At 39.9% G+C, this 15,787-nt stretch overlaps 1 protein-coding gene and 2 non-coding genes across 3 annotated transcripts; 1 reads left to right on the forward strand and 2 right to left on the reverse strand.

Moving 5' to 3' along the window:
* Positions 1-5,824: 5,824 nt before the first annotated feature.
* Positions 5,825-5,938, reverse strand: LOC131972416 (U5 spliceosomal RNA). The gene has a single exon (XR_009394474.1). It is a non-coding gene; the product is annotated as a U5 spliceosomal RNA (small nuclear RNA).
* A 1,175-nt stretch (positions 5,939-7,113) lies between these two features.
* On the reverse strand, positions 7,114-7,227 carry LOC131972417 (U5 spliceosomal RNA). The gene has a single exon (XR_009394475.1). It is a non-coding gene; the product is annotated as a U5 spliceosomal RNA (small nuclear RNA).
* Positions 7,228-10,459: 3,232 nt separating this feature from the next.
* Positions 10,460-15,730, forward strand: LOC131971530 (neurexophilin-2-like). Its single transcript, XM_059333037.1, has 2 exons — positions 10,460-10,516; positions 14,888-15,730. The coding sequence occupies exons 1-2, from the start codon at positions 10,460-10,462 to the stop codon at positions 15,728-15,730; spliced, it is 900 nt and encodes a 299-aa protein (XP_059189020.1).
* Positions 15,731-15,787: the final 57 nt, after the last annotated feature.

Consider the following 15,787-nt stretch of genomic DNA (forward strand, 5'->3'; position numbering starts at 1 on the left):
TTGAGTTTAAGCAAACATTTGGAAAGAAAGCAGCAGAAATCTGGGTGCTAGCACAAAATTTGAGCATGAGGAGAATAAATCTTAGCCCGAGAAGGAGCTGTGTCACTGAAAAGGAATAAAATCATGCTCTCACACTGAAAATCTATGCTCTTGAATAAAGATAGGATAATTCTTCCATTCAGTTGTGCCTTTGACACAAAGTGAAGAAAAAGGAGAGATCCATGATTATACGTACATGAGCTAGTTGCTAAGAGACAATCAGGTGATGTATTGGCTTTGTTGTGAATAGCATAGTGATATAAACGGTCAGATGCTTTATGTTACTACCTGCTGATTAAAGCTCACATAAAGGAGAAATAGAGATGACCTGGAGAGCCATGCAAAAGGACAAATATCAATGCATTTATTATCAAAGGCTTGACATAAGATTAAAGAAATGCATCGATATATTTCTTAATCAATTTAACAATAGGGTTTTTTTTAACACAATGAAAGTTCATGTAACATCTCGCAGTAAATGAGTTAAGTTTTGCTAATTTTTCACAATTAACCTGACTTCTAATTAACAAATTGTACAGTTTATATGATCCATGAATCAAATATTTTGCATTTATTACTATTAATTTATTTTTAAACATGAATATTTGAGTATATATTATGTTTTATATTTTATTATAACAATATTAAATATTATGTAATATTGTTAAATAAAATATCTAATGACTTGTTTCCATTTGCAAGGCTCTCAAGGTCATTTATAGTTACATTAATTGAATCTTTTAAGCCATTTCAACATGTACATAGTTTGAAATAAAATGCATTTTTAGTAGATTGGGCTTGTACATAATTTCACGTGACCTGACAAACTAAATAAAAGAAAAACAATATGAAACAAATTCTGTTCAAAAAAGAAAGAAACAAGATAGCTATATAACAGCAATACTGCTTAAAATGGTCTCAAATGTTTGCACTAATTGATGCTGATGAAATTAGCCGACCACTTAACTTGATGTATGAATGCTGCAATTATTAAACCTGAAGTGCACTTAAAAACTCCCTGTGAGCTCTCTTCATAATGTTTCCAAAAAGGACACAGTATTTATGACAAAACACTGAATGCTGAATAGGAGAATGAATGCTGGTATCAACTCTGGACAGAAAAAAATGTGACCATGCAGCAAATAAAACACACAAATATGTATTCATATTCCTTCATATTCTCTTAACATGTATTTCCAGCCTCACTGTTCCCCAAATGTAATGACAGCCAAGGATTCATACAACATACAATTGCATTTCCCAAAAAGTTACATTTTCTAGAATCACCAAACATTGTCACATACAGTCAAGGAAAAAAGATATTATACCACCATTTTCCTTCAGTTTATTGTTAATTTTAATGCATGATACAACTAAAAGGTACATTTTTAAATGTTTTTTTTTTAATGATTTTGGTTATTATCAAGAAAAACCATGGAAATTGGCTAGATATCACCTCTTAAATTAAACTCTTATGATTTTCTGTTGTTATCATTATATTTGCCCAAACAAATGTACCTTGAGTTGTAACAGGCATTAAATATTTTATGCTCAATCTGATACACTTTTGTTTATGTAAATATAAACTCTTCATTCTGACATTGATGCATTCCATTTTTAGTTTCAAAATCAGGAATGTTATCCGGGCACGATGCAAACTATACAAAATAAATAAAATAAAAGATTCTACATAGTGCAATCAGGATCAAATACTAGCTATAATAATATCAAAATACAACCAGGAATCAAACAAATCCCACAAGTCTTTTTTGACAAAAGACAGTCAATGAAATTTCAGCAAATTGTACTTGGTGAAAACCAGCTGTTGCACATCTACGGGGAGAAGTCTGTTATCTGGAGCAGCAACATTTTCTCCCGTGCTCAGCAGGCTCTCAGAGGAGACACTCGTCGGTGGACAGGCCAGATATTTAATTGCCACTCGAGTCAGTGCAGGACACTGGGCCATCTTGGCTGACCAGTATGAAGTCACTGGGTCAGAGGCCAGTGAGTGTGTGCTGCTCTCTGCCAGGTAGGTCCCCACCAAACCTGACGACGTTACTGTCTTTGACAAAGAAGTTGCATTACTTGCTACGAGACTGTGCATTGCACCCCAGAAAAGGCTCTCTGGCTCGCTGCTGGTGTCCTCTGGTTGGAGCAGCACACCTGATGAAGAGCCATCTTCACACGCTGAGAGCACACAGTCCTGCTCCAAAAGCTCCTCCACCTCCGCCGCCACGGCAGCTTTCAGACTTTCAAAATCCACACTGCTGAGCAGAGCCATGGGCATGAGCTTAAACCTGGGGTCCAGCAGCGTGGCTTTAAAGTACGTGTTGGTGGGCATTTGGAAGACGTGCTGAAAGTGTTCCTCGAGGTGGCTCTGCAGTAAGCCGACCAGCTTGCGAGTCTCTAACAGATCCCTCACGTCCTTATTCACCATGAGTTTGTTCAGGGCGGCTCTGAGGGCCTGGATGCAGGGAATCACACAGGAAATAGACGCATCATCTTGGCGCACAGTGCGTGCTGCTTCTTCAAATGGCTTTAGCACTTTGACAATGGCCTCCATCAAAGTCCACTGATGCTCTGATACAGACCCCAAAAGGTCAATCTCTGTGGCCATAACAGTCAGCGCCTCCTTCTGCTCCAGCAGGCGCTGCAGCATGAACAGCACAGTGTTCCACCTGGTGGGCACATCATGAATTAACGCAGCCACAGAGAGGCCAAGCCGCTCCTGTATCTCATGCAGCTTGGCCAGGGCTTTATTTGACATGTGCACAGTGTTGGTAACTTGTCTTGCAGTGTTGATTGCACTAACTACACCATGGCAATCCTCAATAGCTCCTGTTACAATCAAGTGTAAGGAGTGAGCCATGCATCTTATGTGCACAAAGCCACTGTCCGACACAGCTTTCACCATGTTACAAGTGTTGTTAGTGACAAAGAACCCCACAGTAAATCTGTGTGGAACCATAGCTTGCCACTCGTCAAAAAGCTCCTGGATGTGTTGCAGGATTTCTGCAGGAGTGTAGTCTGTATCAATGACTTTCATGTTAAGCAAAGCACTGATGCGTTTTTGTGTCACAGCCCCACTCGCTGATATATTCTGTGTGAACCAATGTCCTGTGAGAGACAGGTAGGAGCTGGAGGAGAACTTTTTAGTCCAAATATCAGCTGTGCAGTGCACAACATTGCCCTCAATATTCTCAAGGCTCTCTCTCACTCTACGTTTCACACTATGGTGAAGCTGCGGCACCACTTTGCTGCTGAAGTGAACTCTTGCAGGGAGCGTGTAATGAGGAGCCACCGCTTTCATGAGTTTACAGAACCCCTTGTTCTCTACAAACGAATACGGCAAAAGATCCACGCTGATCATTTCACCCACACTTTCTGTGATTGTCTGGCTCATTGGTCGATCATGGGCTTCGGATTGGAAACTCAGGAAATCGAGTGGTGCAAAGGGCAATAAGGCAGGAGGGGTGGGGGTCAGCTGGGACCTCTTGCTGCGGACGCCCGTCACGTTGCGATGCTTCAACATGTGGTTGTGCATAGAACTGGTGCTTAGATGTCCTAAATCCTTTCCTCTGCTCATAACTCTCTTGCATATGTTGCACACCACCTTGGTCACATCATCGTCACAACAGGTGAAATATTTCCAGATCGCACTTGTTTTCCCCCTTTGCTTTTTTGTTGGTGATGTGTCACTCTCTTCTTGTTGATTATTCGCTTCAGATTGGACATTAGGGGAAACAAGCAGCGCAGAGGGTGGTAAGGCAGGAGGGGAAGGGTGTGGCTGCAGTCTCCTGATACTCCGAGTGCTTTCTATGCCCGCCACACTGTTGTGTTTGTACTCCATGTGGTTGTGCATGGTGCTGGTGGTTAAATGTCCCAGATCCTTTCCTCTGCTCACAACTCTGCTGCATATGTTGCACACCACCTTGGTCACATCATTGTCACAAGTGGTAAAATATTTCCAGATTGCACTCTTTTTTCTCCTTTGCTTTTTTGCAGGTAATGTGTTACCTATTTCTTGCTTTTTATCACTTGCAGCAGCAGCAACAGCAGCAGCAGCACTGTGACAGTCTGATAAATCTTCAATCTTTACAGCAGCATCCATGACTAGTCTAACTGAGCATGTACTGATGTTCTGAACACAATAACACAGTCAATTCTACAGGTGGTCAACATACAGTGCATTTGCTCTTCTTCTGGTCTCAATCTCTTGGCAATTAAAAAACCCATGCATGACTTATTTTCATTCAGCAATAAGCGCAGCTCCTCTTCACCAGCTGCCACGCGTGTCAGTGTTGACACAATAAATCCACGGGAGACGAAAAGGAACTGTCTCGTTTCCTGGCAGTGTCAATTATTGAACAGTCTTATAATATTTTAATGGAGTTCGACATTTTGTTTTCTTCCCGATGATGTTTGCTGCTTCCTCTTCTTTTCAGATTTCTTCTTCTTATTTCAGATTTTCTGCACACTTTTGCACCGCTGCTGTGTTGCTGCCTCCCACAGGCCACTTGGCGAAGTTCAGCTGCTCAACTTACAGACCATACTGTCATGCACCTAACTTAGTATTTTTACATTACATTACATTACATTGCATTATTACATCATTTCACATTTTGAATTGATTGTTCCTTAAAGAAACATTTTTCTGTGCTGACATTCAACATAAGGGGATCATCATCTACTGGATGCATGTGCTGCTTTCTAAAGCGGGTTTTAACATGTTTTGATGGCTTTATAATGACGGTATTTATAAGGAGGGTATAACAAAAACTGGTAATTATTTGTTAATGTACATTTTACATTCACTGGTCTGCTTGCACGATATTTATAGATGATTAAAAACAGAAGAATCTGCATTTCTGTCACTACAACTGAAAGACAAAATTATAAAATCTGAACATGAAGTTTGCAATCCACTTGAATTATGATTTACATTAATCCGTCAGGAATTCACGACTGAAGCGACAACACAGGGGGCAATTTCCCCAAATATTGGTCCAAAGTGCAAAGTCTAAAGTGATCAATTCTTGTTTATGTTGAAGTGGGCGCTCTCTAGTGGCCATAAGCGCGTAAAGCAACGAATACAGTGCATGTCTACAGCAAAGAGTGCTTTACTATCTGTAAATCAGATAAGTTGAGACGTTTTTCATCCCGAGGGAAATTATTGTTACAAACAATCACACAAAAGCAATACTGGTTGTCAGTAATGTGCAAATCAAATGCACAGAATGCCAGAAATGGTGTAAAAGATCTGAGCAGAGATTTTTATTTTCAAGACAGATACGAGAAAGACCAATTTTAACAACTCGACAATGTATTCCTAATGTAATCCTAATCAGAATCAGAATCACATCTATTGTCATTGTTCAGAGTAACAAGTACCATTACAACGAAATTAGCCATCATCCCGTCCAAACGTATACAACACACACAAAGAATAAGACGGAGGTGAACAGGACATGAAGACAGGGAGGAAGAGAGAGAAATACAGCACACGTGAGGGGAAGAGAGGAGGAAAAAACAATGGAAAAAAAACTCAGCAACATAAGCATAATACACTTCCACAACATGAACAGACTTATGACATGTCACAGGGGAGGGGAGGCCAGCATAGTGAGTGCTATGCATGGGCAAATTATATGAATATTACCAAGACTTTTCAGAGTAACTGAGACGTGTGCATAACAGTGAACGTCGGTAACTTACGCCATATAGGGTGTGATATAAACATGATTAGGTACTAGCTAAAGGATTTTGAGCTTTACAGAGAGAGAGAAGCCCCGCGTTGGCAGGGCATCAAAAAATTGGTTGATACTCTTGGTGTTCCTTTCCACGGAAATCTTTAGTAAAAGGCGAAAGATTTATACGATCTGAAAAGAAACAAGAGTGTACTGCCTCCGCATTGAATGAGTGGCTGAAGCCATTCACCGTCTTAGGATCTTCACCTATGGTTCATAAATTCGACTATATAAATTATTTGGAAATATTACGTTACGCTAAAATATAAAACGGGGACCTCAAAACACCGTACCACAAACCCAGCGGATAAGAGATAAATGCACACATTTTAGTCTGTAACTCCAACACGCGCGCTATGCATTGTGGGAGTGTGTCCTGACCACGCCCCTTCTTACGTTCGCCTCAAAATTATGAAGCTGTTGAATAAAACGACGGTCTGAATTGTGTTCATAAACAGAAGGGAAAGGTGTTACTACTCTCCTGCTTATAAGCATCAACTGCAAACAAAACAAAGACTTAATGTCTGTCAAGAGCGTCACCTGACGCATTTCTTGGGTGTCTGGATTGTAAGGACATCCAAGCATTTTACTGTCAGGAAATTATTATTCACCTTTCTAATGTCGAGAGATTACTAAAGATAAGACTTTGACTATCCCACAGTGGGGAATTTCAGGTGGCACAGCAGCATAAGCTACAGAAGTTACAAATATATAAACACAAAGAAAATAGGGCATTAAATACACGTTATCTATTATACACAAAATACTTACATGACTTATATTGAGCGTTATTGTTATATTGCAGATAGTTTTTTCCAGAGAGCAATTTAGTAAGTTAATTTATACTTGATCTGTATATACAGTTTATATGTTTATATTTATAACAGCACAACCACAATTTTTATATTCATGTACAATTTGTGTTTTCCACACTTGCTTTGTTAATGTAAACGTCTGTTTCCCATGCCTATAAAGACACTTGGATATGATTTTACATCGCACATGAGTGAAAATTGTGTTATTGGGTTTGCCACACTCAGCCAACTCCTATGGACCACAAAAATCTCTCGATGAAATATAACTACATATTGCAAACACTTTAGGTGTTCCCATGTAGTTCCCATGTGTAAAGATGATATTATCCTCACTGTTGCTGCAAACACTGAGCAGCTGCCTTTCTAACTCAAGAAGTCACCAGTTCAGAGGAGAAACATAATCTTCAGGCTTCCTACTTTTGAACGACTACTTTTTACTCTTCTCCGTCTAGCAGCGATGCGCTTTTTGTCAGGTTATTGTGCGTTGTTTCTTTCTATTTCACACATCAGGAAGCCCCGCGTGAGCAGAGCATCAAAAAATTAGTTGGAACTCTTAGTGTTCCTCTCCACGGAAATCTTTAGTAAAAGGCGAAAGATTTATACAATCTGAAGAGAAACAAGAGTGTACTGTCCTATAACCGTAGAAGTGGCCTAAGCTGTTTCCCGCACTATCATTCTCACTTACGGTTCACCTTTACAAAATTATCTTTGGACCTATCAAAATAAGTTGCAAAACACATACACACGTACAAACTGTCTACAATAATGACCCTCATCTCACACCAAAACACTTTCGATGAGAGATAAATGTTTGTTTAACAGTTTAGTTTGCAATTGTTACACGGCCGCTTTGCATTGTGGGAGTATAGCGACCCCGAAACCATAACACACCACTTTTTTATGTATTTTTTTTAAATAGCTTTTGAAAAAAAAGTTTTTTACTTATGAAAAATAAGCGTGTGACTTTTGTATACAGTGAGAATGTATTATTATATATTTATTTTGACCTTAAACTGTAATGGTTAAGCCCTATGGTTAAGCCTACATGTTATTTTGCATACAGCAATCTTGTACGCATGCGCAACTGGTGTTACTTTCTAACTGTGGACTCTCCGTCCGTGGAATAACCGTTAGAAAATACGTAGCTGTCCTCTTTGTTTTGCTTTTTTATTATAGTGTCAAAATTAATCTTTGATCTTTGTGGTCTGTTTGAATGTGCATGTATCACGAAGATGAGCTATTCAGCCCGGTTGAGGTATATTTCACTCTCTATCTCCAGGTAAATACACTTCATGACAACATATATTCACAAATTAACAGTTTACCAACCATTTAAAAATTTAGAGTTAATTCGTTTTTTTCTGCTAGGAAAAATTTCAGCATTTATGATCACATAAGCGAAGACATCTGGACTTAAAGACTATTTCTTTACATATGTTGTATGGTCGACAGATTAATAAATGGGGTTATGGCTTGGTTAGCCATAATCCAACTCACACAAACATGGAGCCTAAAGCAACGCACAATGAGAAGAAGTCTAATGATTTGTCTGTCAAGTTTAACAACGTCCTGTCCTGTTTTCTGGGCTTTTTTTCATAAATAATGCTAGTTAGATATACAGATAGGCCTATGCACAGGCGCTCGGATATTATTTTGGCAATACGTTTGAAACAGTAACTAGCCTATGTGTGTCAGCAAAGTGAGAAATTAATGAATGACAAACTTTGAAAACACCAACAGGAGGTGTTTCAGAAAGTAGATTCCCTGCCGTTATGAAAAGTATTAGGCCTACCATGTTTGGAAGAACTGTCCACAATCCCCATGCACTCTTCTCGCCTCCTGACATAAAATATTCCCTGAAAAATGTGAATTTCAATCAATTTCACACTGTGCATCTCCACTTCGCTCCATTAACCCAATCAAAGGCAATCCAAACTCTTTGCATTTCTTGTTCCGCGTTGGTGGTTCACACTACCAGTTCCTACCAGAGCAGGGGCGTCCCTCTCTACCTTTAAAACACTCCTGAAGACCTTCAGCTCTTCAGAGAGCATCTTCTCTCCTAGACCACACCACAACTCTACTCCTTAAAGAATTGACACTATTACTGCACTAATGGCTCTTATTGCACTATACCTTGATTGTTCCCCTTTTTTCCTGTAAATCGCTTTGGATTAAAGCGTCTGCTAAATGACTAAATGTGAATCGTCACACAATTTTTGTTGTTTTTTACCTAAATCATCTCCTCATGACGCCGGCCACCTATGGTAAAATCATACACTACATCCTCAGGTGATCAGATCATGTGTTTTTACCCTTTTAAGATAATGGCTTATGTCAAGTGTGTGACTTAAGCGGATTTATTATGCCTAAGTTAAAATAAAATTTGACTTAGCCAATTTTTTTGAACATGCCTTTGTGACTTAAGCAAGATATGGTAACACTTTATGTTGAAGGTGTCTACATAAGACTGACATGAGCGTGTCATAAACATGACAACATTAATGCTTATGATACTTGTCATATCATGTTTCTAACAGGCTTGTGTGACTCTTATGTAGACACCTTCAACATAAAGTGTTACCATATATTGCTTAAGTCACAAAGGCATGTTCAAAAAATTGCCTAAGTCATTTATTTCTCTTAAATTACATAATTTACACACAGTGTTATTACTATGCCAATAGCCATCCTTTGTTACATCCTTTTTGAGTGAAATGATCTATAAATGTCATATGTTGACATTGTATGTTACAGTTTTGGTTAAGTTTTTTGTGTTTCCTGCAAAACTTGAATAAATGAGTTAGGCGATTATTTCAACAGGGTGACGAAATGTAAATGCAAAGATGGCTGCTTGTGACGCACTCATCATTTCCGGTTCGCTAGTTAAACGTTTCATAATAGCCTTAAATTTGAATGATTTTGAATTATTCTCTTATGGACAGGATATATTATTAATAAGATCAAATGGCTGATACAACGTGAAGCGAGTATGGATGGCTTAAAAACTGAGGTAGCCTGCTTAAACCCCGGGTAGCGTGACATATAATGTGTTTCCTTATTTACGGCCTTTTATTCTTTATTAAAGAAAGCTTGTCTACTTGGTTAGTACTTGCAGTGATTTGTTGGCTTGAAATCCCACTGATAGGCCGAGGCAGTGGAGGAATCCCACAAGACTTGTCAGTGATTTTTACATTTCCCGGAGAGAGCCCTTGTCATTTTGTCAGCTTCCCCGTGGCTACAGTATGCGGGGACAGCGGGAGTGCTGTCAAACTGTGCCCGCCTGAGAGCGCCTTTCCCCGGGTTGATGAGTCATAATAAGGGCCGGCCAGGTGGGGAAAATGAGCAGGGAGGCAAGTGAGGACTGTGTGTGTGTGTGTGTGTGTGTGTGTGTATGTGTGAATATTTAGTGCGACATTGTTTCTTTTACAAACATTACCAATTAGCCTGCTACAAATGCGAATTATTTCCCCCTGATTAATTCTTACTGGGGACAATTTTTCTCCTAGGGCAATGCTTTATTTTAATTTTTGCTTATGTTAAATGAAGTAGCGTGTGTGTGTGTGTGTGTGTGTGTGTGTGTGTGTGTGTGTGTGTGTGTGTGTGTGTTGAAGGGTAGAGAGAGGAAGAAAAGATGGAGAGAGAGAGGGAGAGGGCTGGTGGGGGGGAGAAGCAGCACTGAGCCGAGTATTCACTCCAGATCTTGGGGATTTTTGAGTCTCTCACTGCGGAATGTCTTCTCTACTTTTGAAGTGAGTTTTAAGCTTTAACTCAGTAAATCACCACTTATTCAGCCGGGCAGATTGCTTCCAAGACTCTCCGGCTCTCCGCACGGAGAGACGTTGCTGCTGTTGCAGCAAAATGAGGGCGCTGTGTTTGAACTTTGCCATCACCTGTCTGTGGCTTCTCCCGTCAGCGGTGAGTATAAGATCAGCGAGAAGCAGCTGCTTTCTGCTCTGCTGCTGAGGTCGTGTGGCTCATTACGAACGCAATATGTTGTTGTAGGGCCACTCGGAAGTGTTTTTTTTTCTGCGGATGTACTTTTAGGCTATGTAGCCTATACTGCTCATTTGTAGTTGATTTCAAATTCCCTCATGTTGCAGTCCTGCCACTGTTCATCATATTGCAGCATTGTTGCACAATCAAGCAGTGGCCTTTTTCTTCTGTTAACAGTGGGGTTTCTTTTGTTATTTTTAGAGGATATGTTGGCGATGAGAATGTAAACGAAAAAGTAATTCACAGTCAGCATCAACAATTTCTGAAATGTTTGAGACTGAAAATAAATCAGTTATATGGTAGATTAAAAGAACAACATGTTAGTTGACATGGAAACACTGGTTGCAGAGGAAATGCTCTGAGTTATTTTAAGAAGTAGACAATGTTGAAAACACTTACAGTAATAGGGTTTTTTCACTATTATTACTTGACTTTGTACTGATTTGACATTCAAGTTAGACTTTCAGATCTTGAAAATACTGCATTGAAATGTTTGTGGCATAGAGACATATTCCTTGATTGATGTTTTCACTGGTCTTTTGTTTTCTGCATTTGAACTCTTGTATCTCATGCTGACTTGATCAAAGTTGACTCTCTTATTAGATGGTGAAGTTCAGGCGAAATGGTTCTGCCTCAAAATGTTAATGTGTTCCAGTCTCATGGTCTTTAAATCTCTTTCAGGCATAATTGTAATTTAATCGTGCCCCCTGTTTTTAATTTAACTTTGCTGCATGAGCAGCCGACTGCAGCATCTGTACGTTTAACATTGAAGTTGTCAGGTAAAAACCTCAAAGCAACCTCATTTTGTGCTTCATTAGTTGAACTAAATTATTGTGCAGCCTTTGTCAGTTTGAAAAAGTTTTTATCACCCTAGGGGCTTATGAAACATCGTCTCTTTGTTTTTGTGTTCAGTCGTGAAAAACAGACACATTAAGGATCTTCGTAGCCAATGGCACAAATGTTCACTGTGTCCTTAAAATGCAATTATTGCTCTCAGGTTTCTCCATTCTTGTGCCTCTGCAGGTGCTATTGCACAGGTGTTGTGCATGCATCCCCTCTGTTGCAGTGTCTGTGCTGGCATCTTGACACGGAGCCAATGACATGGCTGTCACACAGTGGGCTCCAATTAGGGTTGGTGAGAACAGCACATAGCTGGAGATTTAGGCTTGTAACAATAGGCACAGCTGGAGCTCACTTGGTTGCAGGAGCAGACAGAGATTGGCACACAGGCCTGGGGTGGTTAGGGGTGATGTGAATCCCACTTGTTGGTAAGAAATAATGATATCCTGGGAGCTGTTTATCCAGAAATCTGGGGGTGAATAACTCTAAACCTCCATCTGCCTTCAACACATTATGATGAAAAACAGAAATCAAGTCCAAAACAACGAGTGCACAGAACTTTCTGCCCGACTCGTGTCTCAATTCTCTTGAGACATAAAAAAACTTTGACTCTTCTCCCATACTGCATCCACACTTCCACTTAAAATGAAAGCTTTTAATGAGAGAAAATAAAGTTTTGACACTTGGATTCACCCAACTAGTCATTAGTTTTTACGCTTAACACAGTGATTTTTGTTGACAGTGGTATTTTACGATTGTGCCTTTGAACTTGTTATATTCATATCACAGCCCTGCATGTCAACTGTGCAGTGAAATATCAGTCACATAAAAAGCCTCATTAAAGACTGAATTTACTGGGATTTGACAGCAGTTGGCTGCATGGCTTATAAAAAACTGCTTTGTCAATCTTATCATGCGCTTAAGTATCCTCAAACAGCAATTTGTATGCTATCTTACAAAATGATTGTTCTATTTAATGTCTTGAAGCAGTTGCAGTTTTTTAACACATGGTTAACGTCGTGAAACAATTTTGTAGGTAATGCACCAAAATTGGCCTTTAGAAAAAAGATTATGGTTTGGGTAACTATGTGACATGGTTGCATATGTGACATAGAACATGATGTAGACTGTGACATATTACGTATGGACGTTAACTTATAAGTTTAATATTGTACATAACTTAAAAAAACAGTGTTGACTGTTTCACAATGGACAGAACAGCGGTGAAAATCTTTCATTTTTCCCACTCTGACCTTTTCCTGACACTCCTTCAGTGCTTTCTGCCATGAAGTCCTTCTTGGTTACGTTTAGGGGAAAATAAATGGGGGAAGACTTCTGATAGAAAACCCAATACTCTGTCATTTGACTTCTTCCTTCGCTCCTGTCATAATTACTACGGCCACCAGAGGTCTCCACCTAACAACAAATGTCTATATTGGTAGTAATAAAGTGGTGTCGTTATACAGCTCAGATTCCCCAAGGATGAGAAAGCTTTGAAAAACATAATACAAAACCTTTCGAGCTACATTTAATTGAAGGTATTACAAAGATAATACATTAATCGAACTGAGAAATCTTAATTTTTAGTACATATATAAACTAATTCAGAATTTGATGCATTCTGGTTTATTTTACATTTTACACAGCGTCACAAGTTTTATGGAATCTAGGATGTATATGAATTATAGTAACTTTGTTAGTTACTTTTGTAGGTACACTGACAGTGAATGAACAACCTCAAGTCCCACTTCTTTTATGTTTTCATGCAGTACTATTACTAAACTGAGAGGGACAGTCAGAGTAAAAACTGAATGAAACTGGGGTTGACAAGGAGGACAAGGATGAAAAGGAAGAAGAAGGATCTTTTTTAGACAGCTGAGACACGTTTGGCAAAGTGCTAGCACTTTACAGACTTTTAGTCCTTTAGCACATCATTTCATTTCAATAGTGGCCTGCATGTGTGCTGACCATGTTTCTTTCTTCCAAGCATATTGATTAATACGCCCAGAGATCCAGTCCATCATCAAGGTGGCATTGAAAAAGAGGATTTAGAGTTTTAACGAGGGAGCGAGGGAGAGCATGCAGGAGGACAGCCAAATTAAAATGTGTTAATAGCAATATGAATGTGACAGTGTGTGTGTGTGTGTGTGCTCCTTGTTACTATAGTCCTTGCCTGAAGCAGTTGACCTATTGATCAATTTCAAGCCGTGTTCATTCAGAGGACATCGAAGCATAATTATTTGAATCGATTATCTGCTACCTCGTGATGTAGCTACAGTGAAACTGTCCTTCGTTTTGCGGTCGTCCTGGTGGTCTACAGGCCTCTGTCTTCTCTCTCGACTTTCTTGTCCGCTTTTACACAAGACAAACCCTGTGATACTGTACTGTATTTAGAGGTGGCAGTTGTTGACTGGATAGTTGTTTGCTCCCTCACAGAGCTTTTATTTATTATGGATGAGCTCTTCAAATCTATCCACAACCTCTGAGGAATATGGAATCATAAAGGCAGCTAGTGGTGCTCTCAGAGTTTACCATACAGTTTATTACCTGTTACTTGCCGCTCTTTGAGTGATCAGTGCTTATCAAAGTGGCATGGACGTCATACTTAAAATGGATAATAAAAATTATTTGTGACTGGGATTTGATAAGGTCCATCAGAAATATTCCCTTAGCCTACATTATTTGTAATGGCCAGCAGGGGGGGACTTTAGATTGTATAGAAGCCTATGAGATAAGGCCCCTTCTTCTCACTTGGTTTATTACCTCAGTAAACATTCTTAATGAGTTTCTGGTGTCCATTGCTTGTTCAAGTCAATACAGCCCAATGTCCATTTTATTTCCATTGATGTCCTTGTCATTGACCCTCATTAACCTGCTTTTGTCGCCCACTGTTCAAAAGAAATTAACTAAGAATAATGTGATCACAGAACACACAAACTTTGTATCTGTAAAAAGGAAGATCACTAACATGAGGTACATCATTTTCTTTTATTCTGTACTTTAAAGTGTTGGTTCATGGACCAAATAATAATCATAATCTAATAGTGCCTGGCTACAAAGAGGTTGGGTTTTATTTCCTGCGTTTCGAGATTTCTGTCTCTGAGATATCAGTTTCTGTCTCAAAACAATAGAGGCGAGTGGAATAGAAAAACAAAGTACAGTACAAAGAAACAGTGTCTCTATTACTCTGGATAATCCACAGAACAAACTGTCAGTGTTTCTTTGGTAGAAGATGGTTCCACAAACAAACTTCCCCTCACCTCCATTGTGTTGAGGTAGCAGCAGAAAAAAATATGTCCCCAAACATAAAAGTCAAATAACTATCTGCATGATTGGTTAGAATAAAGGTAAGTGATACAATTTGCTTTTCAGCAAATATAGCCTTTAGATTAGGAAAATAAAGTTTTTCTTTCAATTTAAAGCTTCGATTAATTAACGTTTTGTTTTCCTCAGGTCCAAGAAACAGTGAAGCCCCTGGACTTTCAGAGCCAACAATGGAGAGAGGAGGAAGGAGGAACAGGAGACGCTGCTGGAGCTGCTTTGAAAGTCAAACATATGTTCAAAGACTTGCAGATCATCTCCACCAAACAAAAATCACCTGCTTACGGCCCTCTTGGCCCGTACGGTTGGCCTCAGAATTTCTCCCAAGCCATGGATCAGTATCTGTACCGCCCTCCTCCTAAATCCAAACCTCCTGCAAAAACATCTACAAAGGCCAAGAAGATCCTGGGCTGGGGCGATTTTTACTTCAATGTGAAAACGATGAAGTTCAGCCTCCTGGTAACGGGGAAAATCGTGGACCACATCAACGGCACGTTCAGCGTCTACTTCCGCCACAACTCGTCCCGTCTGGGGAACATATCTGTCAGCATCGTCCCGCCCTCCAAAGCTGTAGGATGGGAGGTTTTGGATCCAGTGGCTCAAAGCGTTCACACCAAAAATTCAGTCCTGGTTCCAGATCTGACGTCGCAGTTCCAGAGCCCGCCTCAGTCCACTAGTGTTACTCCCCAAGACCAGCAGAAGCAGCAGCCGGACGTGATGATGGTGACCGAACTCAACTGTCGGATCGAGTACCAGAGAACCAACCGGTCCAAGAAGACCAAGCCCTGCATGTACGACCCAGGGAAGACCTGCTACTCAGAAAACACCCAGTCCCAGGCAGCCTGGATCTGTGCCAAACCCTTTAAGGTTATATGCATCTTCATCGCCTTCACCGGTAGCGACTACAGGCTGGTGCAGAAAGTCTGTCCGGACCACAACTTTCAGACGGAGCAGAACCAGCAGCACTTCGGGTGACGGAGATAACAGACAGTGACTTTTCATACATCTTTCAAAATCATGTGTTCAGTTTTC

The sequence above is a fragment of the Centropristis striata genome, chromosome 5 (genome assembly GCF_030273125.1).
Source record: "Centropristis striata isolate RG_2023a ecotype Rhode Island chromosome 5, C.striata_1.0, whole genome shotgun sequence".
Classification (NCBI taxonomy): Eukaryota; Metazoa; Chordata; class Actinopteri; order Perciformes; family Serranidae; genus Centropristis; species Centropristis striata.

Coding starts and splice junctions, on each gene's coding strand:
- LOC131971530 (XM_059333037.1), top strand. CDS start 10,460: ATGAGGGCGCTGTGTTTGAACTTTGCCATCACCTGTCTGTGGCTTCTC. Junction 10,517..14,887: donor TGTGGCTTCTCCCGTCAGCG/GTGAGTATAAGA, acceptor TGTTTTCCTCAG/GTCCAAGAAACAGTGAAGCC.